At 41.3% G+C, this 26,634-nt stretch overlaps 1 protein-coding gene across 2 annotated transcripts in view; it reads right to left on the bottom strand.

Annotated features, from left to right (window-relative positions):
- Nucleotides 1–286: 286 nt before the first annotated feature.
- srgap3 (SLIT-ROBO Rho GTPase activating protein 3) overlaps nucleotides 287–26,634 on the bottom strand; it is a 56,873-nt gene continuing 30,525 nt past the window's right edge. Inside the window, exons 5-22 of one of the 2 annotated variants that reach the window (XM_086199262.1) lie at nucleotides 22,898–23,083; nucleotides 21,242–21,370; nucleotides 17,789–18,010; nucleotides 17,149–17,250; nucleotides 16,234–16,431; nucleotides 15,507–15,591; nucleotides 13,744–13,771; nucleotides 12,850–12,952; nucleotides 11,953–12,013; nucleotides 11,293–11,370; nucleotides 11,065–11,199; nucleotides 10,015–10,120; nucleotides 9,390–9,617; nucleotides 9,112–9,185; nucleotides 6,455–6,635; nucleotides 5,780–5,929; nucleotides 5,370–5,685; nucleotides 287–3,694 (exon numbers count right to left, since the gene is read on the bottom strand). In XM_086199262.1, coding sequence (XP_086055388.1) covers nucleotides 3,248–3,694; nucleotides 5,370–5,685; nucleotides 5,780–5,929; nucleotides 6,455–6,635; nucleotides 9,112–9,185; nucleotides 9,390–9,617; nucleotides 10,015–10,120; nucleotides 11,065–11,199; nucleotides 11,293–11,370; nucleotides 11,953–12,013; nucleotides 12,850–12,952; nucleotides 13,744–13,771; nucleotides 15,507–15,591; nucleotides 16,234–16,431; nucleotides 17,149–17,250; nucleotides 17,789–18,010; nucleotides 21,242–21,370; nucleotides 22,898–23,083 — 2,829 coding nt within the window. In that variant the 3' untranslated portion in view covers nucleotides 287–3,247. Of the gene's footprint in view, nucleotides 3,695–5,369; nucleotides 5,686–5,779; nucleotides 5,930–6,454; nucleotides 6,636–9,111; nucleotides 9,186–9,389; nucleotides 9,618–10,014; nucleotides 10,121–11,064; nucleotides 11,200–11,292; nucleotides 11,371–11,952; nucleotides 12,014–12,345; nucleotides 12,377–12,849; nucleotides 12,953–13,743; nucleotides 13,772–15,506; nucleotides 15,592–16,233; nucleotides 16,432–17,148; nucleotides 17,251–17,788; nucleotides 18,011–21,241; nucleotides 21,371–22,897; nucleotides 23,084–26,634 lie in introns of both variants that reach the window. The other variant, XM_086199263.1, reaches the window with a different exon arrangement.

The following is a 26,634-nucleotide window of genomic DNA, read 5'->3' on the forward strand; positions in this document are numbered from 1 at the left end:
GTCGAGGATGTTTTGGTGGAATGTTAGAAATTAGACGGAGGGATTTCGAATCGAGCCGGATCTGCAAGTGTTCCTCTAGTTTCTAACGAACCTGGAATAATTCACCTGGAACACCAAGGTCACTGATCAATAATGGTTTTATTTGGATGCTAAGTTTTCAACATCCAGTCAGTGGTATGGTATACGTTACATCATCACAGGGTTTAAACCAACCACACACTCATTGACAGACAGCATCACTAGACATACAGTTAAAGAGAAGTAAAACACTGTGACAGCAACTCACACTCGCCCCCCCCCCCCGCACCCACAACGTAACACACACAGTCATCTCTCTTTTTGAATATTAGCATAATGTCTTCTAATGACAGCATACATTCCAAGAAAAAAAAAAGGTCTATGTACATCACATGTCAGGGAAAACAAGAGTGTCGTACACAAGAAGAGGTTCCGCATGAGTCCTGCTAACCAACAATACTGCCATTCTTTGACTTTGTAATGGAAGGAGAGTGAACGACGGCTCAGGCACAGCACAGGCAGGAAAGAAACCAAAACAAAGATGAAACAAATAATCTGAGATGATTCTACTGAACTGCAGTTCAGTAGATTAGATGTACAGTAGTTTATATCTCTCCTTTTCTTCAGGGATAATCACCCGAGCACAGGTTAACAGTTTGTGATGATTTATTTGTGACTAAACAAGAGAAATAGTCTTCACGGTTTATTCCTCGGATTCTTATGCATTACATTAATTTGACGAATACAAATTGAAAATAACGATTAAAAAAATCATTTTATAATAAATACAACAACTAATAGACAACATATTAAAGGTTGTGTTTTAAAAAAAAAAAAAAGTAAATACAAAAGTCCAATAAAAATTGATGTTGTGCACGAAAGGCACTAAGATTTCCTGCTCCACTCACACGTCTCTATTGTAAAATTAAAGCAGTCTGTGATGGTGAATTTGTGTGCTTTCTCCATAATTCAATGAACATATCTTGATAGAGTTGAACACAGACAGACAGAGGAGAACTAGAAGGATGAGCTTGGTGACTGAAGCTCCAGATAATGCCCACATTAAGGGTGATGGCGTCTACTGGTTCATCACAATACCGTCAGAACGCAGCAGAAGATGAAGTGCACTGCATGACTTAAATGCTGTATATTGCCTTTTTTTTTTTACCTCTTTTTTCTGGCTATCACCCCTGCATATGTTTATATCTGACCTGAAATAAAATAGTGACAAACACTTTGTATCACAATTATGCATGAAATGATTGAAAGGTTGGAAACGATGCCTGGTTTGACATGCTCAATCATATATTCACTTATATTTTAACTACAAGCGGCATAATTCATCATTCCCGACCAAGATAAATGTTTTCTATGTTTGTAATAAGTCCAATATTGAAGTAATTTGTGCGTTTTACCAAGGCAAGGCACCAGGTACTGCCGCATATTAGGACATCACAGCGTCAAACATGCACAACAGAGAAGGCTCTTCAGGATGCTGATTACAAGAGCTGTAAGAATGAAAAGAGGTACAGTAGATATACAAACTGACGTTTCGTTTTGTTTTTCCAACGACAAAATAGGATTCTTTTACAATCAGAGCACAACTGTTTCTTTCAGCAAAGATTTGGAAAAAAAAAAAAAAGGCAGGAAAGAAAGAACACTGTGTATGTCACAACATCTTAATAAAATGCCCCTGAATCAAATTGGTGGTTTGCAGTGTGGTCTGCATAATGAAACTGACCTGACTTGACTCCCCTGGTTCCTCTGGGTACGACAGGTATCATATTTGACATTTTAAAGTAGGAACAGTGAGTCTTCTTATGAATGTTTCTTATGAAATAACAAAAATCATTCAAATTAATCTGAAAACAGTTCAAGTTTCGCAAGTTAAGATGAGCAAATGTGTAAAAAAAAGAAGAAGAAGAAGAAGAAGAAAACACCCGTCCAACAGCAATCAGTTCTCTATAGCACAGTTACCAAATGTATTCAAAGCACACAGTACGAAGTCACTGATCTGAACTCTACTTTACAAAGCCTGGAAGTCTGCAGTTAACTGAAGATGATTAAAAAGGGGGTTTTATAGTTAGTTTGCATCTTTTCAAGTACCATTCACATCAATCTGTTTCCATTTATGTATTAGCCTGTACAAGATTAACACTTAGAAATGACTAGCTATTTATTATGTACATGTTTACCACAGGATTCCAACTAGCAGTTGGTGCATTAGTCGTTGTATATTATATACAGGACATAGGGAGTGTACCCAGTGTCCACCCATACATGGTGGTGGAGGATGACTTGCTAGTAAAGCTCTGGTTAGTACTTCAGGGATCATCCTCATGCCTGGATGTTTTATCAGTGGAAGGAATGACTTCAAGCATTTAGATTAATATTAGCCACACACGGCATTTAAAACATAATACTATATTAACCCTTTATATGACATTGTACAGTTTCAGTCTCTTAATCCATGAATGACCAAGCCTCTCCACTCGACTCCTCTTCAAATGTTACCTTGCTGATCATCCATTGTATTGTAGTACAAAAAGAAAGTACTGCAACTTCAAGTATGTATACAGGCCTGTGACCTAAATGGTAAACACAGACGCTGACTTTAGGAGGAGAGACGTGTGCTGCGTGTGGAGACTATTTCCGAAAAAGTATTGCTTCACTTAAATTCAGTGTACCTCTCAATGAAAACATGGCCGTAGATTTTTGCTGAAATTGATTCTCCGACTGTAGATAAATCAGTTTCAAACAGAGAGTGAAGCTTTATGTTATCACACCTTTACAGCTTGTTCCTCCTCTGAATCACCATGGTAACAGGCTTCTGAAGCTCCTTGAATATGCGAATTACAACAGGCAGAAAAGAGACAAAATATCCATATCTGCTTGTTTCACATCAGCACACATATCTGTAAGCTTTTCCCTCACATTGAAATCTTTGCAACTCCCATTGCAATCAATGTGCAGATTAATCGATTAGGTCAGTTAAGTAAAATCCATTTGAAACATTTCCAGCTTCTCTATGTGTCAAGAATGCTGCTTCCCTTTATCATATATGACAGAAAATTTGTGTTTTGAACTGTTGGTGGGACAAAAAAAAGACATTTCCCTGAGCTGTTGGAAAATACAATGGGCATTTGTCGCTATTTTCTGATGATTGATTGGCTATACAATTAATCAAGAAAATAATTTGAATCTATACTGAAAACAGATTCCACCTTTGCTACATAGTGCCTGATTTATCCCCAGCATCACTGGACAAATTCATATTGGAACCAGCTGCGGTATTGTTACTGGGAAACATCTTCTCAGTGGGAGTTACAGCCGGACTGCCGACTCCTGAAGAGCTGGAGCTGCTGGAGCGGTGCTGGGTTGGAGGAGGGCGCACAGGCCTAATGGGTGGGGGGCGTAGCTGAGCTCCAGCGAGCCGCGCTGACAGAGCAGGTTTAAAGGTGGTCATCATCTCCGAGGTGGAACTGCTGCTTCGGCGCATCGCCGCATCCGGGTCACGGATCATGATAGTGTGCAGAGGGCTGCCGGGCTCTGAGCTAACTGGGTTCTTCATGGGCTCCAGGGTGTCCAAGACCACATCAGGAGCCTGCTTCACAGTGTTCTGTCGCTCCAGCTCCCGTAGCTCATGGAGAGCTGTAGTCATGGTCTTCTCTATGTCCTGGAGAGAGAAGAGACGAGGAGGAACACAGAACTATCAAAGACAACGTAGAGCACAGCAGAGTCATGCATTTCGATGCAGCTGTTCGCAAGTTTTGGAATACAGACTACATACTGTAAACATAAAGATAAAGCTTTTTCCCCCATGTGCTCTATTTGCAAAGCATCGCTCTACCTGATCAGCACCAATGTTGCCTCTTTCCCTGTTCACACACAACCTGTTCATCAGGAGCAGCTAGAGGGCTCAGGGACTTGCTCAAGGAAGTTTTTTTGTTTTGTTATATGGTCGATTGCAACATTATTTCAACAAAATCTACAGCTTTTTCACAAGTTCATTATTTATTAAAGCATTAATATTCTGGATACTGCTGCTCCTCTGCAGACAAGAGGACCAAATCTCTTAATGACAATATGCATGTTCTTCATGTGTGCTTCCAAACAAACAACACCAAAAAAGCAAGCCGTAAAGCTCCTGAGATTCTTCAACAGTAAAGTAAATGACTCAATATCGGAGCTCTGTTCAAGCAGTGAGGACAAAAAGCTTTTAGAGACAACCTCTACTGACATTAAAATGCAAACCTCTCCTTCCTCTCCGGTACCTGTCAATCACCACACATTAAACCCTGTCTGTTTTTATTCAGTCTGAACCTGTGTGTCATCTGAGGTCCCCGACGTGCCAAACCCATCGCATCCCCTCGCTCCTACTGGCTCTACTATCTTCAGTTTTGTTTTTCCACTGGCTACTTTACTGTTTCACCCACTCCTTCAAAAACAAACTTGAACAGGGAGGGACCTCATTTCAGGTCATTTTTAATGTTTTTTTTAAATCAAATATTCTAGAAAATAACCAAAGAACTCCACCTTTTTTTAAGAAAAAACGTGAACCTTTTTGGCATATTTTGATGCAACACCGTATCACTGATTGTGTTACATTGTCACTAACAGCAGACATCAGGAAAAGTTTTATTAAATACATCTAATGTGGCATTTTATCCATTGATCGGAAGCGGCTCATTACCAAACCGTTAATGTTTTGTTTTTTGGTTTTTTTTTTCTGTTAGCGCAAGGAACGCGTCTCCCTCCTCCGCCTCTTTCCCGACTGCTGATTCATGCGCTTGGCCCCACCTGCTTCCACAGAACAGACACTTGTCTCTGGACATTTCCATTAATTGGTCAGGAAAGATAACATGAACCTTGGCAGAGGTCTGGATTGTAAAAAGTGCCCTTCAAGTACTTCAAATGTGTTTGGACTGAATGTCTGCAGCCATTTACTAATGAGAAGACTTTGCTGCAGCATTAGTTGACATCTTCAGCCTGTTTGTTTACTTGAGCTCCAGACCACACTATCCTTGAGTTGTGTTTCTCTTCTGGCAACAGCTATCAGATTGAAGTTAATAACCCCCCTCTAAAAAAGTAATTTTACATTTGTATGACAATAATGAAATAATACAAGGTAACACTTGTACAATATAACTTTACAAGACCTTAAAAACCCCTTGAAGTCCCCATTTCATTTTTATAGCTAACCTTCTAGAACCTGAGGGCTACAGTCTACCTTAAAATTCTATATCTACATTAAATAAAACAATAAAAAAAGCCTAGCTTTTTGGCTTTCATGTAAAACTGTCATAAATGGAGAAAAAATGTTGTTAAATCAGGATATTTAGATTTCTTACCTCAGCTAGAGCCTCAGCTTCTAATGATTTATGGTCCCCGAGGCTGCTGTGACGTGTGGCCCCTGGCACGGGTCTCAGAGGGTGGCCCTCAGGATAGCCCTTTCTGTCAGGGTAGTTGATACTGCCTGCACTACCAAAGGTAGCAAGCCGCCTCTTCTCTGGGCTCTCCATGCGTCCCTTGCTGATGGAGACTTTATGAGGGCTGCTGGGACAGGCTGCAGCCCGTGGAGGAGTGTCGGGCACTCTAGTTGGGCTGTGGGTGTCTGTGCCACACCGACGGCGTGGGATTGCAGCTCCATCTGACCGTAATCTGACTCTGTGGAGAAGGATTACATCAGATAGTAAAAAATGAAAAGTCAAAGGTAAATTTTTAAAAAAAAGGAAAGGTGATTATTCAGAATTATATCCACCTCCCCATGACTCCTCCAAAGTTGTAATCAGGTGATTGTTCACACGGGGAGGGGACGTCGTTTTTGGATGAACCTTTATCATCCAGCAGTGGTCCGCTGCTCGCTTCACTATCTGCTTTCTGGCTGAGGTTATCTGAGAACGCATCATCCCTGGAGGAGCAATTCAGTAGTGAGGATGGAATATGAACACAATGTGATCACATACAGTCATTCATCACATGTTGGGTAGAAAAATGGAGACAAATTCAATCATAAAGCGTCCCTGTTTAAACAGAGCCCGAGAGTGGTCATATGAGAGGACATTTTTATTTTATTTTATTTCTTCTTTCTTTTTTTTAAAATTGGGCATTAATAGATAATTTAATCATTTTGATTTATTTTTTAAATTTTGACACTGAAAGATCTAACATCCTCCATCAATCTAATTGTGATGCCACAAGATGTAATTTTTTTCAGTCATTCAATATAAAGAGCTAAACTGATGATAGATAAGTCATGAAAATCAGCAAACGCTTTCAAAATCAATTCATTTTTAATGTAAACTGGCTACATGATATTGTTCTAATCTTATTCCAAGATGAACTAAAATAATCTGGCGTAGTACCTATCTATGTAAAGTCAGAAAATGTTTTTAACACAAGGAAAATAACACAACTACTATACCATATCACTTACAAGTCTTGCACTACAATGTACTGATGGGGAATGAGGCCGTCCACGCCATTATGTCGCCCCTCCCACCAATCCTCAGATGCCCGGTGATACAAAAGCAGAGATGCTCCCTTCTTGAAGGACAGCTCTCTAGGACTTCGTCCCACATAATCAAATTTAGCAATGGCCTCGATTTGTTCAAGCTCTGCAAAAACAAGAAATGGACAAAGCGAGTTAACGAAAAGTTCAAAATTGTGATAATACAGATGGTACAGAGAGGACTGGTCCGATTATTTCTCTCTTTAACTTACAATTTCAGGACAAATCAGATGCAACAATTGTTCAAAGAAAAACAATATTACATTATTGATTAGAATTTAGCTTGTCGTCCAAAATCCATTTATGGTACATTATGCGGTTATTCCCAAGAACTCTTTTGGCCTTTACTCAGCAACACTCATCATCTTCACATATCACACATACCATGAAAACACACACTGCTAAACAAAATGCACAGAATTCTTTCTTTGATGAATGAAAACTAGTCAACACTGCAGTGGGAAAAATGAATTAGATTAGTACATTTTTTGCCTGAATTTAAATCTGTTCAGCGGTGTAATTCAATAATCCCTCCAGCAGAGGTCAGTAAGGGATAAGTGAAAGGTTAACATCAGTCAGCTCTCAACAATATAAAGCTCATCAGTTTCATTTTGGGATCTCACCTGAGGGCTGCAGAGATGTTTGAGAGGAAAGTTACAGTAAGAGATTTTGGAGGAAAAAAAAATCACAAAATGAATAAATGAAAAGCCTCAAGTTTCTGTAATCCGTATCAGCACTCATTTGAAATGCAGCAAGAGAAACAACGCTGTGGACAGAGTTAGCGGAGTGACACATCATACGCATGGATGTGTTCGTAAAGCATTCACACGCAGCCCTGGTGATAATAGGTTGAGTGCTTTGGCTCTTTTGGTCCTGTTGCATATTCACAGCTCAGCGGAGAAATGTGGAATTACTGTGCAAAGAAATAAGTCTCAAGAGAACTGCTGAGTAATGCTTGAACAAAGAGCAGGCAAGGAAGAGAGGGGGTGGTCTGTGTGTGTGTGCGTGTGTGCGTGTGTGTGTGTGTGCGTGTGTGTGCATGCTAGAGAGAGGGGACACATCATTTGTGTAGTCATACTGTAAGTGCTTTTACACACAACAGATAACTGGGTACTGAAAGTATTTTGAAAAGGTCAAACCAAAGTCCTGACAGGAGGTCGACTCAAGTCAACTTTCATTCTACTGGCTATTTAAAATGTCAGCAGACCAAACTGCTTCCAAGGCAAGAGTCAGAACACGCAGATAACAGCAAGTAGATCACAGTTAGGCCTGGCACACCCAGGCAAGAAAAAAACTGAAACAAATGAAACTCTCTATAAAAGCATAGATTTAGAAAGCCAAACTAAAGAGGTGAGTCTTGAGTCAGGATTGGGGGGGTGGACGGGCATCTGACACTGATCACCCCGAGCCCTCAACGAGTCCGGAGAGCAATTCGAGATTTTACATCGTTTTCTTTTTCCTCTTCAAAAGCGGAATGATATAGATTGACACACCACTAATGTTCAAAGTAGCGCAAACTCAGCGGATAAGAATAAATATGCTACTTCTACTTTAATTTACTTAAAAAGCACATTTTTTTCTTTTTTTCAGCTTAGTTTTACTCATACTTTTATTTTTCTTTCAATTACTTATGCAGGAGACAGTATGTTGCTGTTCTGCACACCTGTCACCAGACATAGTTGAGGGTTGTGGCGCCTCAGTAGCTGTGTATGGTCATAATTTGGTTCTGGGATTCCTCAGAGAGTTCCACCACTCCAGAGAGCATCTTGGATGGAATACGAACAAGTTTTTATGACAATGTTTTTCAGGTTTTCTTTTATTTTAGATGACATTTGGACAGTTTTCTGTCTCTTACCAAACTATCTTTGTTGCACAGTTTTCAGTCGGTATATTCAGAGGCTTTCTTCATGCAGCACTGCATCATCAACTTGCCATCAGCGTCAAACGTTACCTAGTTCTTTGCAGTCATAAACCAGCGTGGCACAGACATCATTCAACTTTCAGACACGAAAAGGTCTTTCTGTCTATAAAGACTTTTCCATCGTGTCCAGCAGTGAGACTTGTAACATCACGCCACACATTACCCCCCCCCCCCCCCCCCCCCCCCCCCAGTATTCCTGTGTTCCACACGGAGGTGCCACATGTGGACTCAACAGCATCGGTATGCTGAATGAGCTGTTGCACCACTGGTTGGAACTTTCTGATCCAGAGCCCTTAGTGCCTCCACTGTTAGCATCTCTGTGTACATGAATACAGAAGGCAAGGCATAATTTTCCCCTTTTGACAAGTAAAGCAACACATCAAAATGTGAAATCCATACAATTCTGTTTGTCTGGATGAAAACGTTTTTCTTTGAAAGATGAAAAATAACCCTGGGAAGCCTCCATCAAAAGATATGTCACACCTCTACGGTGATGTAGTTTTTTTCCCCCCACAGATGTTGTGATTATGGTGTTAATCTTTTGTATGCAAACACAATTGCGCCGCCAATTTCTAATTCAAACATTCATTTATGCAGAAAATACATCTCTAAACTGGACAATGATGATGAGGAGGAGGAACAAGCGCTCTGGTGAACTGACCTTCATCACTGGTGTGTGGCTCAGTTCCATTGTCAGCTTCATCAATTGTTCCTGGTTCACTGTGAGGGCTGTCACTGAAGGAACAAATGAAAGTCAAATAAGAAAAAATAATTAGTAAGATTCGAGATGGCGCCTTGTTGTAATACCATGTTCAAACTAACGAAGGATTTAAGTTATTTGATCATTTGGTTTGATTAAATTGTGATCAACCATTAGTGAGTCATAAACAATATTATTAACTTTTCCCCGTTAAACTGAGTTATCCAAGCTCCACTCACCAGTACTCCTCACCCCCAGTCATGCACTTTTCATATACTGGTCCATCCAGCTCACGATGACTGGGAAAGATGACTTCATTGTGTATGATGATGGTCTTGATGACCTCGTTAACATGTGCCTGACACGCTACGGGGTCCTGGCCGTCTGGGATGGGCATCAGGGTGGGACCGAAGCAGATAGCCAAGTTGTATGGGTCCATCATGTTCTCATCACTGTACTGCGAGAGACTGAAGGATGAGATCTGTGTTATAGTTTGCGTATGAATGTAATTAATGTAAACAACGCCTCACTGTTTCTATATTAATTCATGGGTGAAAAGATCTGTCGGTCAAATTGGAATGAAAAAGTCTGCACTTCAGTTCATTATAAATGATTTCAGATTTTCTTTCATGGTAAATCTGCAATGCCAATTTTTGGCCACTCAGAGGCAGCAGAAACAAGCTATAAAGTCCACACAGACATATTATAATATGACATATAATAGTAGGGTGGTACCTCCAGTCTCTGCCTGATTCAGCATGGCTTACCTTGAAGTGACTGTTACGCGTAAGTCAAGCTGGTCTCTACATACTCCTCAGTATACATCAGAATCAGTTGCTTAAGACATAAACAGTACAAACTCACTGATTTAGGAAAGCAAAAAGGTATCTCATGACGATTATGATGGTCCGAGGAAGAGTCACAATAATCTGCTGGATATGATGGGCTCTCTCTGCTCCAGACTCCAGCTCTGAAACACAGAAGATAGACAGACAACACCGATGAATATGTTATAGAGTGACAAAACAAACAGGGATCCTAGCATATAATGACCGCTAAAATGTAATACAAATCTCCAAGCACTGTAAATTGATCCAGTGAGCCTACAGCACTGGAGAAACTTAAATCTGCTATTTGACACATTAATAGATGCCCCCCACCACCACCACCACCCTCGCTGAGGGGCACTGAGCGATGAAACTATCAGAAATAATGGAGGAATGATTCTGTGGTGGAGTTGCACATGTCAGGCTGATGTGACCCTCGAGCTTTTCCTACTGACTTCCTGTTTAATAGCAAGAGAGAAGTGGTGTGAAGATTGCTTCCATGCGCTGCATACTGCATGCCTCTCTTTCTCTCTCTCTCTCTCTCTCTCTCTCTCTCACCAGTCCACTCCCAACGGCATGAAAACCCATTTCAGCCAGTAAAATTTAAAAAAATTAATTGTATAAATATCCATTATTAACCGCTTAACCTGTTTTAGGGTCGCGAGGGGGCTGAGTAAGATAAGAGGTACACCCAGGACAGGTCGCCAGCCCATCGCAGGGCCACATAGAGACAGACAACCACTCACATTCACACCTACGGGTGGTTTAGAGTCACTAATCAACCTAACGAGTGTGAAATTTAAAATATGGGAGGAAGCCGGCTGACACAGGGAGAACATGCACGTTGGCCAATTGGTGGATTCAAACCAAGAACCCTCTTGCCGTGAGTAAACACTGCTAACCACCACACCACCTTAGTCCTAATAGTCAGATTAAAAAGTCATAAATATGAGGGGAAAAAGTCAAAATAATTTTGTCTCAGAATTCTAGTTTACCATTGAAACATTCTTCATTTCAAAACTACTTCAACTCTCTTTTTGTCTCTTTTACTGTCAAATGTAAGCATAGGTTTTATTCTATGACTCACTAATGGTAGAGATGAAGTCCAGGAAACGCTCCTTTGGAAACAGCGGGTTCTCCAGTCCTCTGAAATACAGCTTCAGGACTCCAGCCACTGAGTTGATGTCATGCTCATTCTGGTCATCTATCAAGGGATCTTCACCTGATCAGTGAAAACAAGTATGACTTCAGTGCTGAGATTTCACAAGCTTTCATCCTTCTTTTTTTGGGGGGTGACATGATTTAAATGTCTCACCTCTCTCAAAAGAATTTTTAATATCATTGACCTCCACCTGTGACCCCGGCACACGGAATATACCTTGCTGCTGCAGCCCTGAAAGAAACACAATCCAGAATCTGTAGAAAACAGCACGTAAACCATTATCTCCAAACACCAGTGCCAACTTCATGAAAGCCTACTGGAAACATAAAACAGAGCAGGAAATGTAATCTAGTCATAAAGGGAGATGCTTTTTGTTGGGTTTTTTTCTAGGAGAGGGCCCCTCAGTGAGGCTGCAGCATGTGTTTTCAGTTAGAGGGCTCCTAATCAGTTTTCTGGAGTTTCATTAGGTCCAGATCCAGGGGAAAGGCCTGCAGGCTACAGCAATGAGCTCGAAGACAGATGTGAAGGTAGACAGGGAGGAGTTATAACGGACTACACAAAGACCAACGGGACTTTCGAAACTCTCGGTGTGTGATCTATTGTTATTAGCTTGTCAAACCTCTTGCATGCAGCTGAGCACCACAGAAAACTGAGGTGGAGAGCAACGCGGGTCAGCAAGTACTCGCCGGCAGCTATTTGTGGAAATAGATTGCCTCGTGAAATAGCTGCAGTCCCTTCTTAAGAGGCTGGGGGAGTTTTCCAACACCTGACAGATTGCTTTTTTTATTCAGAAGTAGATGATGTGAGCCTTACCATAGAGATTGATGTATCTGACACAGCTTTCAACTACCAGTGGAATGGGTTGACCTGAATCCTGAAACCAGACAATGTGAAAATAAGAAGGGATGTCTCCCAAAACAAAAGGACTAAGACATATTGTTGTTTAGAAAAAGTGTTTACAAGAACATGCAGTCAAGACAAGCAGTAAAATGCTCCATCAAACCACATCAGGAAGAAAATAGAAACTGACTCACAAACATTAAATGGTGCAAACCTCATTAGCAGAATAAAACAAAAAAACATTTATTCATGACCTGTCACAAATCCAACAGGAGGGAAGTGGAGGCAGCAGAAATTAAACTTGTTACTATTATTAATTGAAGTGCATCTTGAGTCAGACGTTAAGCTCTCTAACAGCAGAGGTACCTGGATGCGGGTACGGGCATTCCTTCTTCCTCTGAAAAAAGCAGCAAAGCACAGCGTAGCAGAGGAAGAGGCAGAGAAGCACAGAGTTAGACAAGCACAGATGAAGAATGATCCCTCTGCAGGTTAAAGAAGGCTAAGCTCAGGACTGGCAGTAGGGAAGCTACACAGATGCAGTCAGGACTGGGTGCAGTGAAGGGCAAAGCAGACCCACTGCTGCCTTTCCAAAAACTGACTGGATTTAGAAAGAAAGCTGCTGATAGTAAATTGTTCTGGAGGGGGATAGAGAGACAGCTGACTGCTTCTCTGTCTGCACCAGCAGAACCACAGAGGGGAGGAGGAGGAGGAGGATTAGAGGTTAAACAAAGGCGTTATATCATGATCAAGGGCAGCTGGAAGAGGGACCAACAGAAGGCCAAAGTGAGGAAGAGAATGAGAGCGAAGGCTCTGGATGCCCTTCTGATCCACAGGGCTGCTCAGTCATACACCACCACCACCAGAGGGTACCTTGATGAAGGTCTCCAAATTGCCGTTAAACAGCTTATGGTTATAGACGGAGCGTGGCCTAGGCTTCCGCATTTTCTGTGGTTTAGGGGGAAGGGTGGGGGGCCTAGGAAATGATGGACAAAAGGAACAGACACACCATATTCTGTGAAACTCCACAACCAAACCGAAAGGCTCAATTACAGAATGAAAAATTAGCTTAAAAAGCTAGTAGAGTGAAAAAAATCCTGTTTTGAGGAAAAAAGGTTGATCGAAAATTTAAAAAAATATGGAGGTATTGAGAGCAGTCAGTGTATTTAAATTCAAATGTGTAAACAGGATGTTTCTGAGAGCTTGAGCTGCAAAAAAAAGTGACTGGATTTCAATAAAATACTTTTTTTGATTTCCTGAAAATATGAATGAATAACAAATCCTGCCCACCATGTTCATGTTGTCCAACAATAATTTACTTTGCCTCCAAACACACTTCCTCAAAGAGACATCTGGGTCCTGATAAAACTCATAATCCTTCAGAGGAAATACAATTATCTTACATGTGGATTTCCAAGAGTAATACCGTATATATGCTAATAAAAAAAAAACGCTGCACTACACAAAAATGAATGTGATTTAATTTTCAGACACATCCTCCATGGCAGGAACCGAGTTCGCAATGCGGACAACCGACTGTTTCAATTTTGGAAAGGGAAAAAAACATGGCCTGTTCGTGCATGTTTATACAAACTTTACATTATTTTAGATAGTCACATTTATTCTAACAGTTTTAACCACGAACATGTAAGATTGTTAAATATAAATTACATCCTCCTGTTTGTGTGCTTTTGTGTTCCTGTCTCTCTGACTGAGACAATTCTCCAAGTGCACAGATGCTTAGAAACCGAACCAAACCCGTCTTACCTTGTAGTTCCACATTCAGCTCTTTCCCCTGTGGAGAAAAACAAACATGTGGGAAGTGTTATAGATCGCTGCTTTTATGGTACATATTGTAGAACCCTGCTGGATAATATGTCTGCTGAGGGGAGAGACAACGTGACTATTGAGGGAGGGATGAATGAATGGAGCAGTGCTAACACCATCCACTGCACAGAGAGGCAGAGTCTCAGGGGAGCCAGAGGACACAGTGGGGTACAGGCCTGCTCTCAGAGGAAAGAAAAGGGGCTGGAGGCTGCAGGGTATGTGTGTGAGTGTGTGAGTGTGTGTGTGTGTGTGTGGGGGGGGGGGGGGTCTATCAGTGGTGAGTAATGTCTGTGCTGGCTCACTGAGCCTTTTGTTATCATTCAAACACACACGCACATATTAGTCACATACATGTAAATAATGAACCTCTGCTTCACTATTTTTGACTGATTTACTCCGTGAAAAAGTGTATTTTTCTGCTTGTGGTAATATACACAGGCTACACATTATCAAAAGCCTTTTTTGTTATATCCTTAGTCTTTTATTTATTGTTTTTAATCATGAATTGTTTAAATTTTTTTCTCCTTTTATTAGGTCTGGCTGTTTCATTATTATGCTGTCTCTTTTAAAGTGTGAAGCACTTTGTAATGCTGTAAAACCTTTTTTTTTTAAATCATAAAACAGGCAGTAGATTTGAAAATGTGGTGTTCCTTCAGTGTGTCTGCCAGTGACTATCAGCTGGAGGGGAGTCAATGCACAAAGAAAGACAACAATGGCACGGGGGTATTCTAACATCGCTTCTTTACCCCGTCTAACAATGGACAGACAGAGCGGAAGGCGAACCCATTTCTCAACACATCGTTCAGGCAGATGGGGCAAAGTCTCTGGAGCATTCATGTGAAGGAAGAACAGCAGACATCATCCCACTGACAACCTCGTCCACCTCTAAGCAACCGACCCCAAAATTACTCAAAAAGTCAACACTGATTTCCCTCTAATTGACTCTGTTGATGTCTCCTCTATCAAGGCAGTGATGCAGGACCTTTTATTAATACATGCAGCAAGATGTAAACGCCATGTGCTACTCAACAGTAACCCCTTGTACCCCTCTGTACAAATACATACACAGTTTCGGTAAAAAGCTGCAAGCTAATGAGCAGCCCTAATTGATCATCTAAATAATTAAATGTGGGTGTACCTGGAGATGCCATATGCCACCCTGTATGCTGCTCCACCACAGACATAAACAAACAGAGACTGATGAGAATTATCACCATTGTCACAGTTGGTTTGAGATCTTGAGAGCACAAACATGGAAGACATACATTATTAGGAGTTAAACAAATGTATGTTGGGCAGATAAATCTGGGGAGACGCCGCGATTCCATGTAGCATGTGAGGCGTCAGCTGCTGGTGCCTGATGCAGGAGCAGCTGCAGAGATGGATCTGAGCCTGATCCTGCTGATTGATTGACTGTTCAACGGCTGAGAAGACCAACACACCCATGGGAAGGGGAAGGGCCAAGAGAACCCCTTTTTTTTCTAGCGATGGAAACAATCCCTGTGGCTATTCCGTGTAGAGACTAATTACATCATTCTTTTAACCAGTGGAGATAAGTAGAAAAGGGAATGAATGTCTCAGAACAGATGGATCATAGTTGGTTTCCCCCTGAATAAATCACAAGAACAGAGCTGCCACGATTACAGGGATGACATTCTACAGTAGGTCAGGTACCATTAAACAACACATCTGGAGATTCTTACCTTCGCCCAGAGTCTGTTTCAGTAAGTCATGCTTGGCCTGCAGCTTAATGATGAGGTTACTACCGTTCAGGTACTCCTTGAATTTCTAGGGATTAAGGAAAACAATGGTTGAAGAGCAGCAATAATCCAGCATAATATGAGCGCAATCAGATGAGGCAACGCCACTCAAATCATCATTGATTCAATTCACTTCAGCACATATGTCATCAATTCATACATTATTGGCTGCTTATCACCAAACTGATCAGGTACAAATGGAGCAGCAAAAAAATTGAAGGAACTGTACATTCACAGTAATAAGAAATACAACTTTTCATATAGCACATGAAATTATAAGCAGGAGCAATAATGTTAAAATGTATTACTATTATTCATAGAAATTTAATTTGTGTAGCACCTTTCACACAAATAATTGCAGCTCAAAGTGATTTAACACACGGAGAGAACATTAAAAAACATATTAAAAGAACATGAAATTTATTAAGAATGTATATAATCAAGTTTGAGTAGGAGAATGGATGTGTGATGATTTATGGGCGATGTATAAAACTTTAATGAGGTGATGTAATTACATTATCCATTCTTCTTGGCATTACATACCAATATTTTAAACCAGCAAATAACTGAATAATTTATTACATTATATGAAAAATAATATTTTTATATAATTGACAGTTCTTACATTACTGTTATGACAAAATTTATGACCAAATGGACATGAACTCACTGAAAAGTAGAATATCTCCGTCTCCTGTTGGTTGGCCCTCCTCTTGGCTACGTTTAGCTTGCTCATGTAGGACTCGGAGGCCACAGATTTAATGGATTCGGTGGAGCGGCTGTGTTGGAAGGCGTCTGAAACGTCAAAGTCCTCCACCGTCAGCATGTCCTGCAGAGTTTGCATGGTGGCATCCAAGGTCTTTCTCACCTGCACAGATGGGGAGAATATAGTAAAGACATGACAAATGAAGCTTGCAGTCTCGGCCATATTTTCCCTTTAATAGGAAAAAAAGGACAATTTATTCGAGGCCTGACAGAATGTAGTAACTGATGACATTTTCAAGGGTGAGAGTGAGTGATTCACAGCACTGGCACGTTTATATCAAAGAAAACTGACCTCTGAGCAATAGACCTTGGATGGAAGTGAAAGGAAAAACCTGAGGGGCTAAGATGAAGGTTGTTTTGTTTTTTTTGTTTGGGGCAGAGATTGATAAAGTTAATTTCTGGTATTGGCACGGCTCCTCCATTTTCCTCTAGAACTCCTGACACAGGGAGAAAGGGAGGAGGCAGAGCCATCACACATGCAAGGCTAATGGGCTGTGGTCATTACCGCCTCCATGTGCATCTTTGTGTCTGCAGCTTTTCATGAAAAAGCCCTCTCTTCAGCACAACAATAGACAATTTCATATCTAACTTCCCAGAAAACACAACACTGGCACTATGACAATATGCTTAATATATTCCCAGCTCCTGCAGAGCAAGGGTCACTGGAGAGTCACTGCAATGAGAACAGATGGTGATGTGGACCTCCTCCTTGGCTCCAGGGAAAAGGAGACAGGGCTCTCTGTAATTTTGTGGGGTTTTTTTTGTCTTTTTTGGGGGGGGGGGGCAGCTGGTCAGACACGAGGCCATCATAAATCCTCACCTCCTCATTCTCAATCTTGAGTGTTGTTAAGCGAGACTGCAGTTGGTGGTAGCGCATCAAGAGCTCAGTCTGGACGGGTTGTTGGGCGCTCACCTGGCACACCTGAGGAGAAGCAGGAACACACACACACACACACACACACACACACACACGACGGCTTTTTAACCCTTTTAGGTCAGATCTTTGGTGACATCAATTACCTTTTCAAACATGTATTTTAAAAAACGTGCCCAAAATCTACTTTTTTTGTGTGTCTCTCTAGCCAAATCCAATTCAATAATTTCTTTTTCTTCCAGTAAAGCAGAATATGACCCATACACCTGTCAATCAATCAATTTAGCAGTATGTCTCTAAACTTAGATATATTAATTAGCGAGCAAAAATGGCACGTCGGTGTGTCCTTGGTTGTTGCCCCCTCCCCCAAATAATGTGATGAGAGGCCCGATGGCTTATATTTATTCATGTTTAGGAAAGTGGGATCTGTGACAGCTCAATATTATACACAAGGCATTGTATCATTATGTTTTGTGTCAATTCAGTTCCTCTCAACATCATTTCTTTCCCGTTTCACTCAGAGTTACATATGATATGAAATCAAGCATTTTCTCCTCTGTGACCTGCAGCTCTGACAGCATCTCACCTCATCTCCCATGTGTGGCAGGTACTCAAAGCGCATCGGAGGACAGAACACCTGGTTATGCATATCCATGATCTTGTGCTTGTCACTGCGAGAGTCCAGGTTGTCCACCGCGTTCTCAATGATGTCAAGTCCCTCGTGGCGAGATGTCTCCAAGTTGTACTCTGCAGATAAGTAGGTGCGGAGGGTGCGTGCCAAACTAGCATGGTAGCCCAGATCACAGCACTGTGGAGATAAAACAGCTAATAAATGACCTGGAAAGAAAACACTTTATAGATGTGTATACTGGGAATACACACACATACAGTACATACTGGCAAAGGCCAGTCCAACCTGGTTTGTTGAGCAGTTAATTTGGCAATTTTAAATGAATGTATCAGGGAATGTGGGCTATTAAAATTCAGCATCTCCCTTCATGTTGAGACCTAGTTCACGGACTAAATCCCAAATTAAGTCTCGCTACAGGTTGCTTTTTTAGAGGTAGAGTTCAGACACTTACAGGAGCTTGCACAGCAGGACGCCAGGGATAATCATAGAGCCTCATCACACGGAGCTGCATGAACTAACCTAATTAAGCCGAGGATGGTAGGAAGATGGTTTAGCGGGTGACAACTCTGTGAATCACTAAATAAATGCTCTTTAGTGGTCTTTACCGCTGAAGAAGCAGCCTCTTTACTTTCCTGCACAAGTCTCAAAGTGGCACAGTTGACTTAAGACTGAAAAGAGTGAATGGAGAGAAGTCATGGAGCAGATGTTGGATGGAATGGGGGTGGGGTATCATAATTTGCATTAGCTGCATTTTTTTTCCTTTCGTTTTAGTAAGTTTTACTCTTTATTCTGCCCAATTCTGTCTAATAAAATGCTATAAATTAAAGCATTTTATATCAGTATTACATACAAATCAGTAGTTTAAAGTCACGGATGCTCACAATCAAAAGTGACTTCCTGCTGTGTGAACATCTGCGTACGGTGATTGGTGAGTAGTAGTGAACCTTTGCCCTGCTAGTAGCTGCCAAACTAGTCATGCTCACAGTCACATTCCCTGCCCCACAGAAGGGTTCAGGATGAAATGAACTTTTCAGTCTCCAGATGGTGGGTTCACCAAAGCAGCCAAGAGAGGCGGAATGAGCAGGGATCAGGGTCCAAATATGCCCACTTACCATCAATATACCACCATCCCAACACGCAACCTAAAACATTTAGCTGCTGTCCATCAGGGAAGAGATGTTTCCAGGGGCTATTGCCTTTGTTTGTATGTCCATACAAAAATATGTGGTAGATTTTCACTAAACTGGGCGGCACGGCGGTGCAGTGGTTAGCACTGTCGCCTCACTGCAAGACGGTTCTGGGTTCAAGCCCCAGCTCAAGCACAGGATCTTCCTGTGTGGAGTCTCCATGTTCTCCCTGTTCCTGTGTGGGTTCTCTCTGGTACTCCAGCTTCCTCCCACAGTCCAAAGACATCAAGAGAGGATGAGGCTGATTGATACTCTAAATTGACCGTAGGTGTGACTGTGAGTGTGAATGGTTGTCTGTCTCTATGTGTTGGCCCTGTGATGGACTGGTGACCTGTCCAGGGTGAACCCTGCCTCTCGCCCGAAAGCTGCTGGGATAGACTCCACCCCCCCCCATGACCCTTAACAGGATGAGTGGAAGAAAATGGATGGATAGATGGATGGCTTTTCACTAAACTTGATGGAGGGGTGCAGCATGGGTTACATTTTAGGGCAGATCAATCCTACTGCCACCTTATGGTTACAGGGAAGTGTACCTGGCATCATGAACATCCAAATTACATTGTGATGTTTTCACATGATGTACAGCAACATAATACACAGTAAATAGGTGTTCTCAAGCGCCACTTCATGGATGCAGGAAATGACTTAATTACTACAGCACAGGCATTTGTCTGATACAGCTGGAATTAGAGCCTAAGCATGAAGCAGCAGGGGTCGAAGGTTCACCTCGGGACAGGTATTTTTTCTGACCGCTTTCTAACCAAACTACAGTTTGTTAAATACAAAAAAGATCATCTTGGACCAGGTTTGATCGTGCTGATTTGGTGTGGTGGGGGAGGCTGTCTGGCCTTAGAGGGAAAAAAGTGTCAATCAGATCACAAGGACAGGAAGAAACAGGTCAACAGATTAACAGGTGACAGCCTCTTTGATGGAAATCTGACAAGCAGCAAGGAAGAATGAGGGGTAGCCACACTTATCAGTTATCATGTACAATCATTTGGAGGTAAAAGGGTGCATGGAATTGGTGGAGTCCCTTCTTCTGAAATTAAAATGGCTACCATCAACCAATTTGCTTCTTTTAACTAAAAAACAGGCCAAGAGATGAGTTGAATTTCTTATTCACTCACCAGCAATCAATAATAAAACACATCTCAATACAAAATGAAACAGAAGAGAAAAAATAAAACTGAAGTAAATATATATTCATATACATTCCTGATGGATGTTATTATTGCATTTAATAAACAGAGCATAGAGTTGATAAGTGTTGCACATTAGTAGCAAGACATGAGTTGTTCAGGTCGCAAAAAAGGCAACAATGTGTGCAATGACAATGACACATGACTCCCCAAAGAGTACGAAAAAAAGATGAACCCCAGCAAAGGACGAATGTTAACATAGGTGTCCATCTCTAGAACACACTCAGAACATTTCAGATGATCTTTTATGAGTCAGCCAACAAAAGCTTGATCTTATTCTGTTCTGGATTGTCTGAAAGGGGGGGCTGGCAGGTCACCTGGGGCTGGGAGACCACCACCGACCTCATTGTCTAGCTTCACGTCTCCATGCACAATCCCACATCCCAGCGACCTCCGAACATAAAAGGACTGGAAAGCAGATTCAAAATTTGAATAACACTGACATCCTCAAGTGTTTGATGTAGTTTATCTGGGGTCACACAACTAAAGAGGCAAAAAAAAATTATCATAAGGAAATCTCTACTTTTGAGTCACTAAGAAATATTATGAATTGACTTTTTCATGAAGTACTTATAGCATCTGGAGCTAGTTCCTCTTCTCAGACCCATCGAAGGACAGGCAACACAAAGACAGCCAGAGTGCTGGGTCTCTTTTTGTTTTCCCAGGTGACAGTTAAACGCAGTTAAAAGCAGCATAAAAATATTACAGATTACACTGATATACCACGAGTGAGACCCTTGAAATTAAAATCATGTACAAAATATCCACCAGCAGTCACTTGGCAGCCTGCCAGTGTTCACTTCATTATTCAGAAATTTGTGTGTACGGGAAAAAAAGAAGCAACTTTGACTTGGGCCAACCGAGCAGCTTGAGAACAAACAGCTAACAGGCTGAGAGTGAGTGAGTGAGACGCAGGGACAGATGGTGAGGAAAGCGACAGCGCTGCAGAGTTAAATCAACCTCAGAAAATTCCAGCTGTGACATGTAAACAAACACATGTGCCGGAGCGAGCGCATACTTACATCGATCATATCAGAGACATCATGGATGTAATATTTTGCCACAACTGCATTTGTTGCTGCCAGGTTCAACAAATAGTCATTCCGAGCTTTTGTGCATTTCAGCTTATTCTCTGAGTACTTGGCTTGCCTCTGGAGAGGAGAGAAGAAACAGTGGAGATGAAGGAAAAACCATCAGTGCAGGAAAATTCAAGCGGTGAGGAGGGTCTGAGTGTGTGCAGATGCAACTGTGGGGGGGTAGAGATGACAGTGGTGCAGGCAGGCTTGCATTTAGTTTTGGATTTTGGATCTTAGCTCTTGATTACTAGAGACTGATCATGAGACGACAGCTTTATTAAGTTGTTTATATATATATATATATATATATATATATATATATATATAGATATAGATATAGATATATAGATATAGATCTCTCTCTCTCTCTCTCTCTCTCTCTCTCTCTCTCTCTCTCTCTCTCTCTATATATATATATATTTGTATAGTTACATGTGAAGTGTTCAGTAGCTTAGCAAACATTAGCATTATAACACAACCTTTAAAGGTATTTGCGCAAATGTCATGGTTTTTTGGGAGGAAGGTTTTGCATTTCATCACATCAGTTCAGATAATAATAAAAATGGGAACACCACTATCATCAGTTGGAACTGACACAAACAAGAACTGCACTCACCACGAAAGAAAATGACAGAAGCAATATTGTTAATGGAGACCAGATGCCGCCTTTTCTAACTAAATGATTCATATCTACCTATAAAGACTGAGTGCTGTTGGAAATAGGATGAAGCCTCATAACACCAACAGACAGACACACTGTGCTTAGATCTGCTGTGTTTATACATTTCAATTTTTCTTAGTTTTACATTATGATGCAAGTTTGACTTCCTCCCCCAAACACATTTGCAGGCAGAGAAAAGAATATTGTTTTCTCTGCTGGGATTATAAATAGTGTTCAGTTCCCGTGCAAGGCATCATCACTGAACTGCTCTCATCCTCAGTCTTTTATTCCCCCGTAGACTTTACTTTTTCCTTTCTTTCTTTCTTTTTTTTTTGAGATGATGGGAATTTCATTTGTATGAAGAAATTCCAGAGGAAGTTCCAGAATTTAAAAGAGCATTTTATTTGCGCGCTCGTAGCGACCAGCCCTCCACTGCACAAACTAGAGCTCTGCATAAGTTGGAAACAGAATTGTGTTATTGGCTTGGAGTTGTGTTGGTTTCCTCAGGGTGCATCCGGCTGCAGACCATCAGTATGCTGCTGAGCGCTCGGGACATCTGACTGCTCTCTGTCTGCTACTCCATTTCTCTCTCGCTCCATTCATAAATCTAGACGCTCTTCTAAACGACACAAACTAGATTTAAAATGTTCATTGAATAATCTTTTTCTCTGATTTCTAAAAGGAGACTAGAATGAACAACAATTTAATGACTAAAACTAATATGCCTTTCAGTTAAAAAAAAAAAAAAAAGGCTTCACAAATAACCTGGAGACTTATCAAAGCTCATCAGAAACCAATCCAGGTCAAATTTCATCAACTGAAACAAAGAGATGCAGTTTTCTTTGACTAAACTACAACTAGATAATCAGATTTTTAATCAACTAAAACTTAACTACTGAGAGGAACTAACCATGATACTAGCTTCAGCGGTGTATACTCACCTTCTCTTTCATCTTTTCTATTTTCCTGACGGAGCTGCGTCGTGGTTGGCGGTCCTCGTGGCGGAGGAGGTTAACATTGAGATCTCCAGACTTGCTGAATTGCTTTTCCTCTTGTTTCTCAGCATCTTTCAGCTTGCTCTCGGCGCTGATGCTCTCCGTGTGGTACATGTGGTACGTTTTCATCACCTAGGAGAATGAACAAGGACAGAACTTCACCAGACTGGTCCATTTACAAGCTTATCATCATCATCATCATCATCATATTTTACAACACGGCTTTTACAGAGTACGCTGGTAAATTAGGTTAGAAGACGGGACCTGGGGCACCAGTTGCTCTGCATGTGTCTCAACTGACATTTATCATCAATGCCTCATGTGAATTTCTACAGGAACACTAGAGGTTTTTTTCCTGGAACTGTAGCAGAGATGCAATATTAGCATTTTTATCAGGACTCCGCCAGCAATAAATATGTAATGTCAGCCACTGCTGGGAACTGAAGGACATGTAAACAAGTCTGACTCAGTAATTGGCACTGACAGACAGTCTCAGACAAACTTTAAAGGCGCCTGTTTAAAGGGTGAAGACGGATTGACTAAAGAGTTATTTTTACCGATCTACGGTTACATGCTAAAAGGTAGTTGAACACATTTCTAAAGCATCCCACAAGTCATTCACACACCTCGACACACGCAAAAAGGCATTTTCATATCAGTGAGTCACAGGAGCGTGGCTGTTGTGGAAGGATCCCACCTTCAGTGGTATTTAATGTGCTTTTCCACCAAAATCTGCCTTGATTTGTCCTTCTTCACGGTAGCCTGTTGGATCAATTTGAGTATCAATGCAGCAGGAACACAGATGTCAATACACTGAATGTTTTAACTGAATCCAGGGGCCCATCATCTTGGCTGCCATATTTCCAACTCCCCCCCACCCCACCCCACCCCACTGCGGCTTTCCCAGCCTCTTCAACACAGTAACTCTTCATCACCTCAGGCTTGTTCATTTTCAGCTCTTCATCGCGCGGCAGCAGAGTACTTTTTTTTTTCCCCCCTTCACTGCAGATATTTCTTCACTTTGATCTACACAACTACCGCCACTCCAACATTGTGACTTAAGCATCATCTGTGGCCACAGAAAACCTAAAAACCTGGTCCTGGTCCATCCTGCATCTTTGCTAATTTAGCCCAGATGTTCATTCTACAACCTTGTAAAGGAACATCCAGATGTGAGCTGTGTCTTCAAACGTCCAGAAAAGATTTAGAAGGTTCTACACCTCAGGATGTAAAATAGTCAACTTTAAGAGTAATTTATTTGTTTCCTTCTTCGGGTTTCCTGTGATCAAGTAAAAAACGCTGCCTTTTATCTCTCTTGGACTGACCTCCCAGAAATATTTACCAATGTTACCTTTGAAGAGGCTTTATTTATTCCCCTCTGTGTGCCTCTCCAGGCAGCGTGGAAAACTCTTAACAAGAACAAGAGTGACAAAGAGCTTGAAGGCAAACACCTGAAAGTGAAATATATAGAATAAAAGACACCAGTCTATTTTCAGAGTGACAAAGCTTGATGGAGCTACTCCTCCAGGAAGAGAAAAAACTAGGTTAACACTCTTCCTCCCCAGCGTTGTCGAACAGGTTCTGTTTTATAAATACCTCTGAAAATGTGCAAGAACTATCTGACTACAGGACCTGCAGCTAAAAGACACAAAATAATTTGCAGGACGGCTGAGCCTCAGAAGCGTCCACAGGAGGTGTAGGTTTAGTCGAGTCTTCTGACTACAGCTGCTGGTGATTTAACTCCCCAGCTGCCAGATAAACACCCGGGTGATTTTCTTCATAAAGAATTCAACAATATGTGTACTTCTTTTTATCCCAAACATTGATCCTAAAAAGACTGGTTTGTCACTCAGCTGCATGAAAATCTTCCTCCGCAGTGAAGGCACTGACAGATTTCTCCCCGGTCGTGCAGAGGCTGAGTATTTTAAATGGCTGATCTGTTGTAGTAAATGAATGACAAAATGGATGAATACATCGAGAGTCTGACCTGGAAATCTCTGGAAATTTTTTGTCGTTACCGACCAGACAACACCAGTGTATGAGACAGAAGAGCAGACAGATCAGTCGGATAAGATAAGCTGAAGCTTTATTGATCCTGGTGGGATATTAAGTCAGCCAAGCAGGAAATTAACACAGGTTGAAGCAAAGAAAAACCAAATCTGTTCGTGCCATGTCGCTGAGAGCCACGACAGGAAATTTCCTGCTTCCTTGTTACTTTCATGCCTTTGCTCACTTTTCTCATGTTCGGTTTTAATAAATAGATAAAATAATGAATAAACAGAAAACACTGGTGCCTGTACAGCCGGGATCCGAATGAGATTTCGGTTCAACAAGTTTTAGTTTGTTTGCTGCCGATGAAAACTGTTTGAAAAGGCAATTATCCCAAGGCCGCGGCATTGATTAAGCTGTTTCCTTTTTAGAGGATACTAACAAGGGCGCAATGCAGTCATTAGAAACGAGTTAGCTTCCTTTCCTCTGCCTGAGTGTGGTCATGGAGAGAGTCAGAGCTTGACATTGGTGGGACTCATCCTTGGTATCACTGCTACAGCTCTAAGAGTTCCTCCCGACGACAGCAGGATTAAAACAATAAATACTAACATCTATCAACCTGAAGGAAATTGATTTCAATGGATGAAACACTGAAGAGGGAAAAAGAAACGTGAAGCAAAACCAAAACAAGGAACAAACCGCCGCCCCCCCCCCCGACCCTTTAAATGTTGCCATGTTAAAGCAAAATATCAAGTGTGAAAATGTGTGTCTGCTTTATTGTCTCGCATGCAATGATTATTTACAGGAGAAGTTTATCGCAGCAATGAATCTACCAGCTTAACTGTGAGGTTTCACACATCTCCCACTATCTTTTACTTCCATGTAGAAAGACACAACACAACACACCAACATTTAGATTTTCATTTCACTGAGATCTTCCACTCAACCTGGAAATGAAACGGGGGAAAATATCTTAGAGGAATTTGACAACATTTCTAAAATGCACATCAGTGTAATTAACCTATTAAGATGGAATGATCTCACTCTCTCAGCGGGGATTCTGTGGAAGCATCCAAACGTACAGATGGCACCATCAGAGAGAAATGCCCGCGTAGCTCTTTGATAGTGTGACATCACTAAAGGCAGCTCTGCGATGTCTTCTGTTTCACTAAAGCTTGCAGCCGATTGCTGAGGTTGCCAGGGACTCATTCAGTTCTAAGCCTCCGTCAATGAGAACTTGATGCCGCTCAGTATGGTGGTATCCCTGACATACGCTCATCTAGCTGCACAGATTATCCCATTAATAGCTCGTCAGCTACTACAGAACCAAATACTCTTCAGTTTAAATGGTTGTATAGTTGGGTCAAATGTGTATTAATTTCAAAACTATTATAGGTTATTAGTGATGTCTTCATGTCTTCATTGTATGACCATGACATCACATCCATACAGGGTTAGTAGTTTCTACAGTATATAGGGGTACACACTGCTGCTCAGTATTGGCAAGTTCAATCATAAAGAGGGAAAATGATATCTGAACATCTTCTTTAGCTGCAAATCACACTCGTAATCATACATACATACTGTAATACACTGTTTTTTCAATATTAAAGAAAAGAGAGGGTCAATTAAATAAAGCAGAACCGAATAGGAAAGTAATTTAGGTTGTCCAAAAGAATATTTAAAAATTCCAC

This window comes from Aulostomus chinensis, chromosome 3 (genome assembly GCF_037954235.1).
Source record: "Aulostomus chinensis isolate RoL2024-O1b breed Wild chromosome 3, RoL_Achi_v1.0, whole genome shotgun sequence".
NCBI lineage: Eukaryota > Metazoa > Chordata > Actinopteri > Syngnathiformes > Aulostomidae > Aulostomus > Aulostomus chinensis.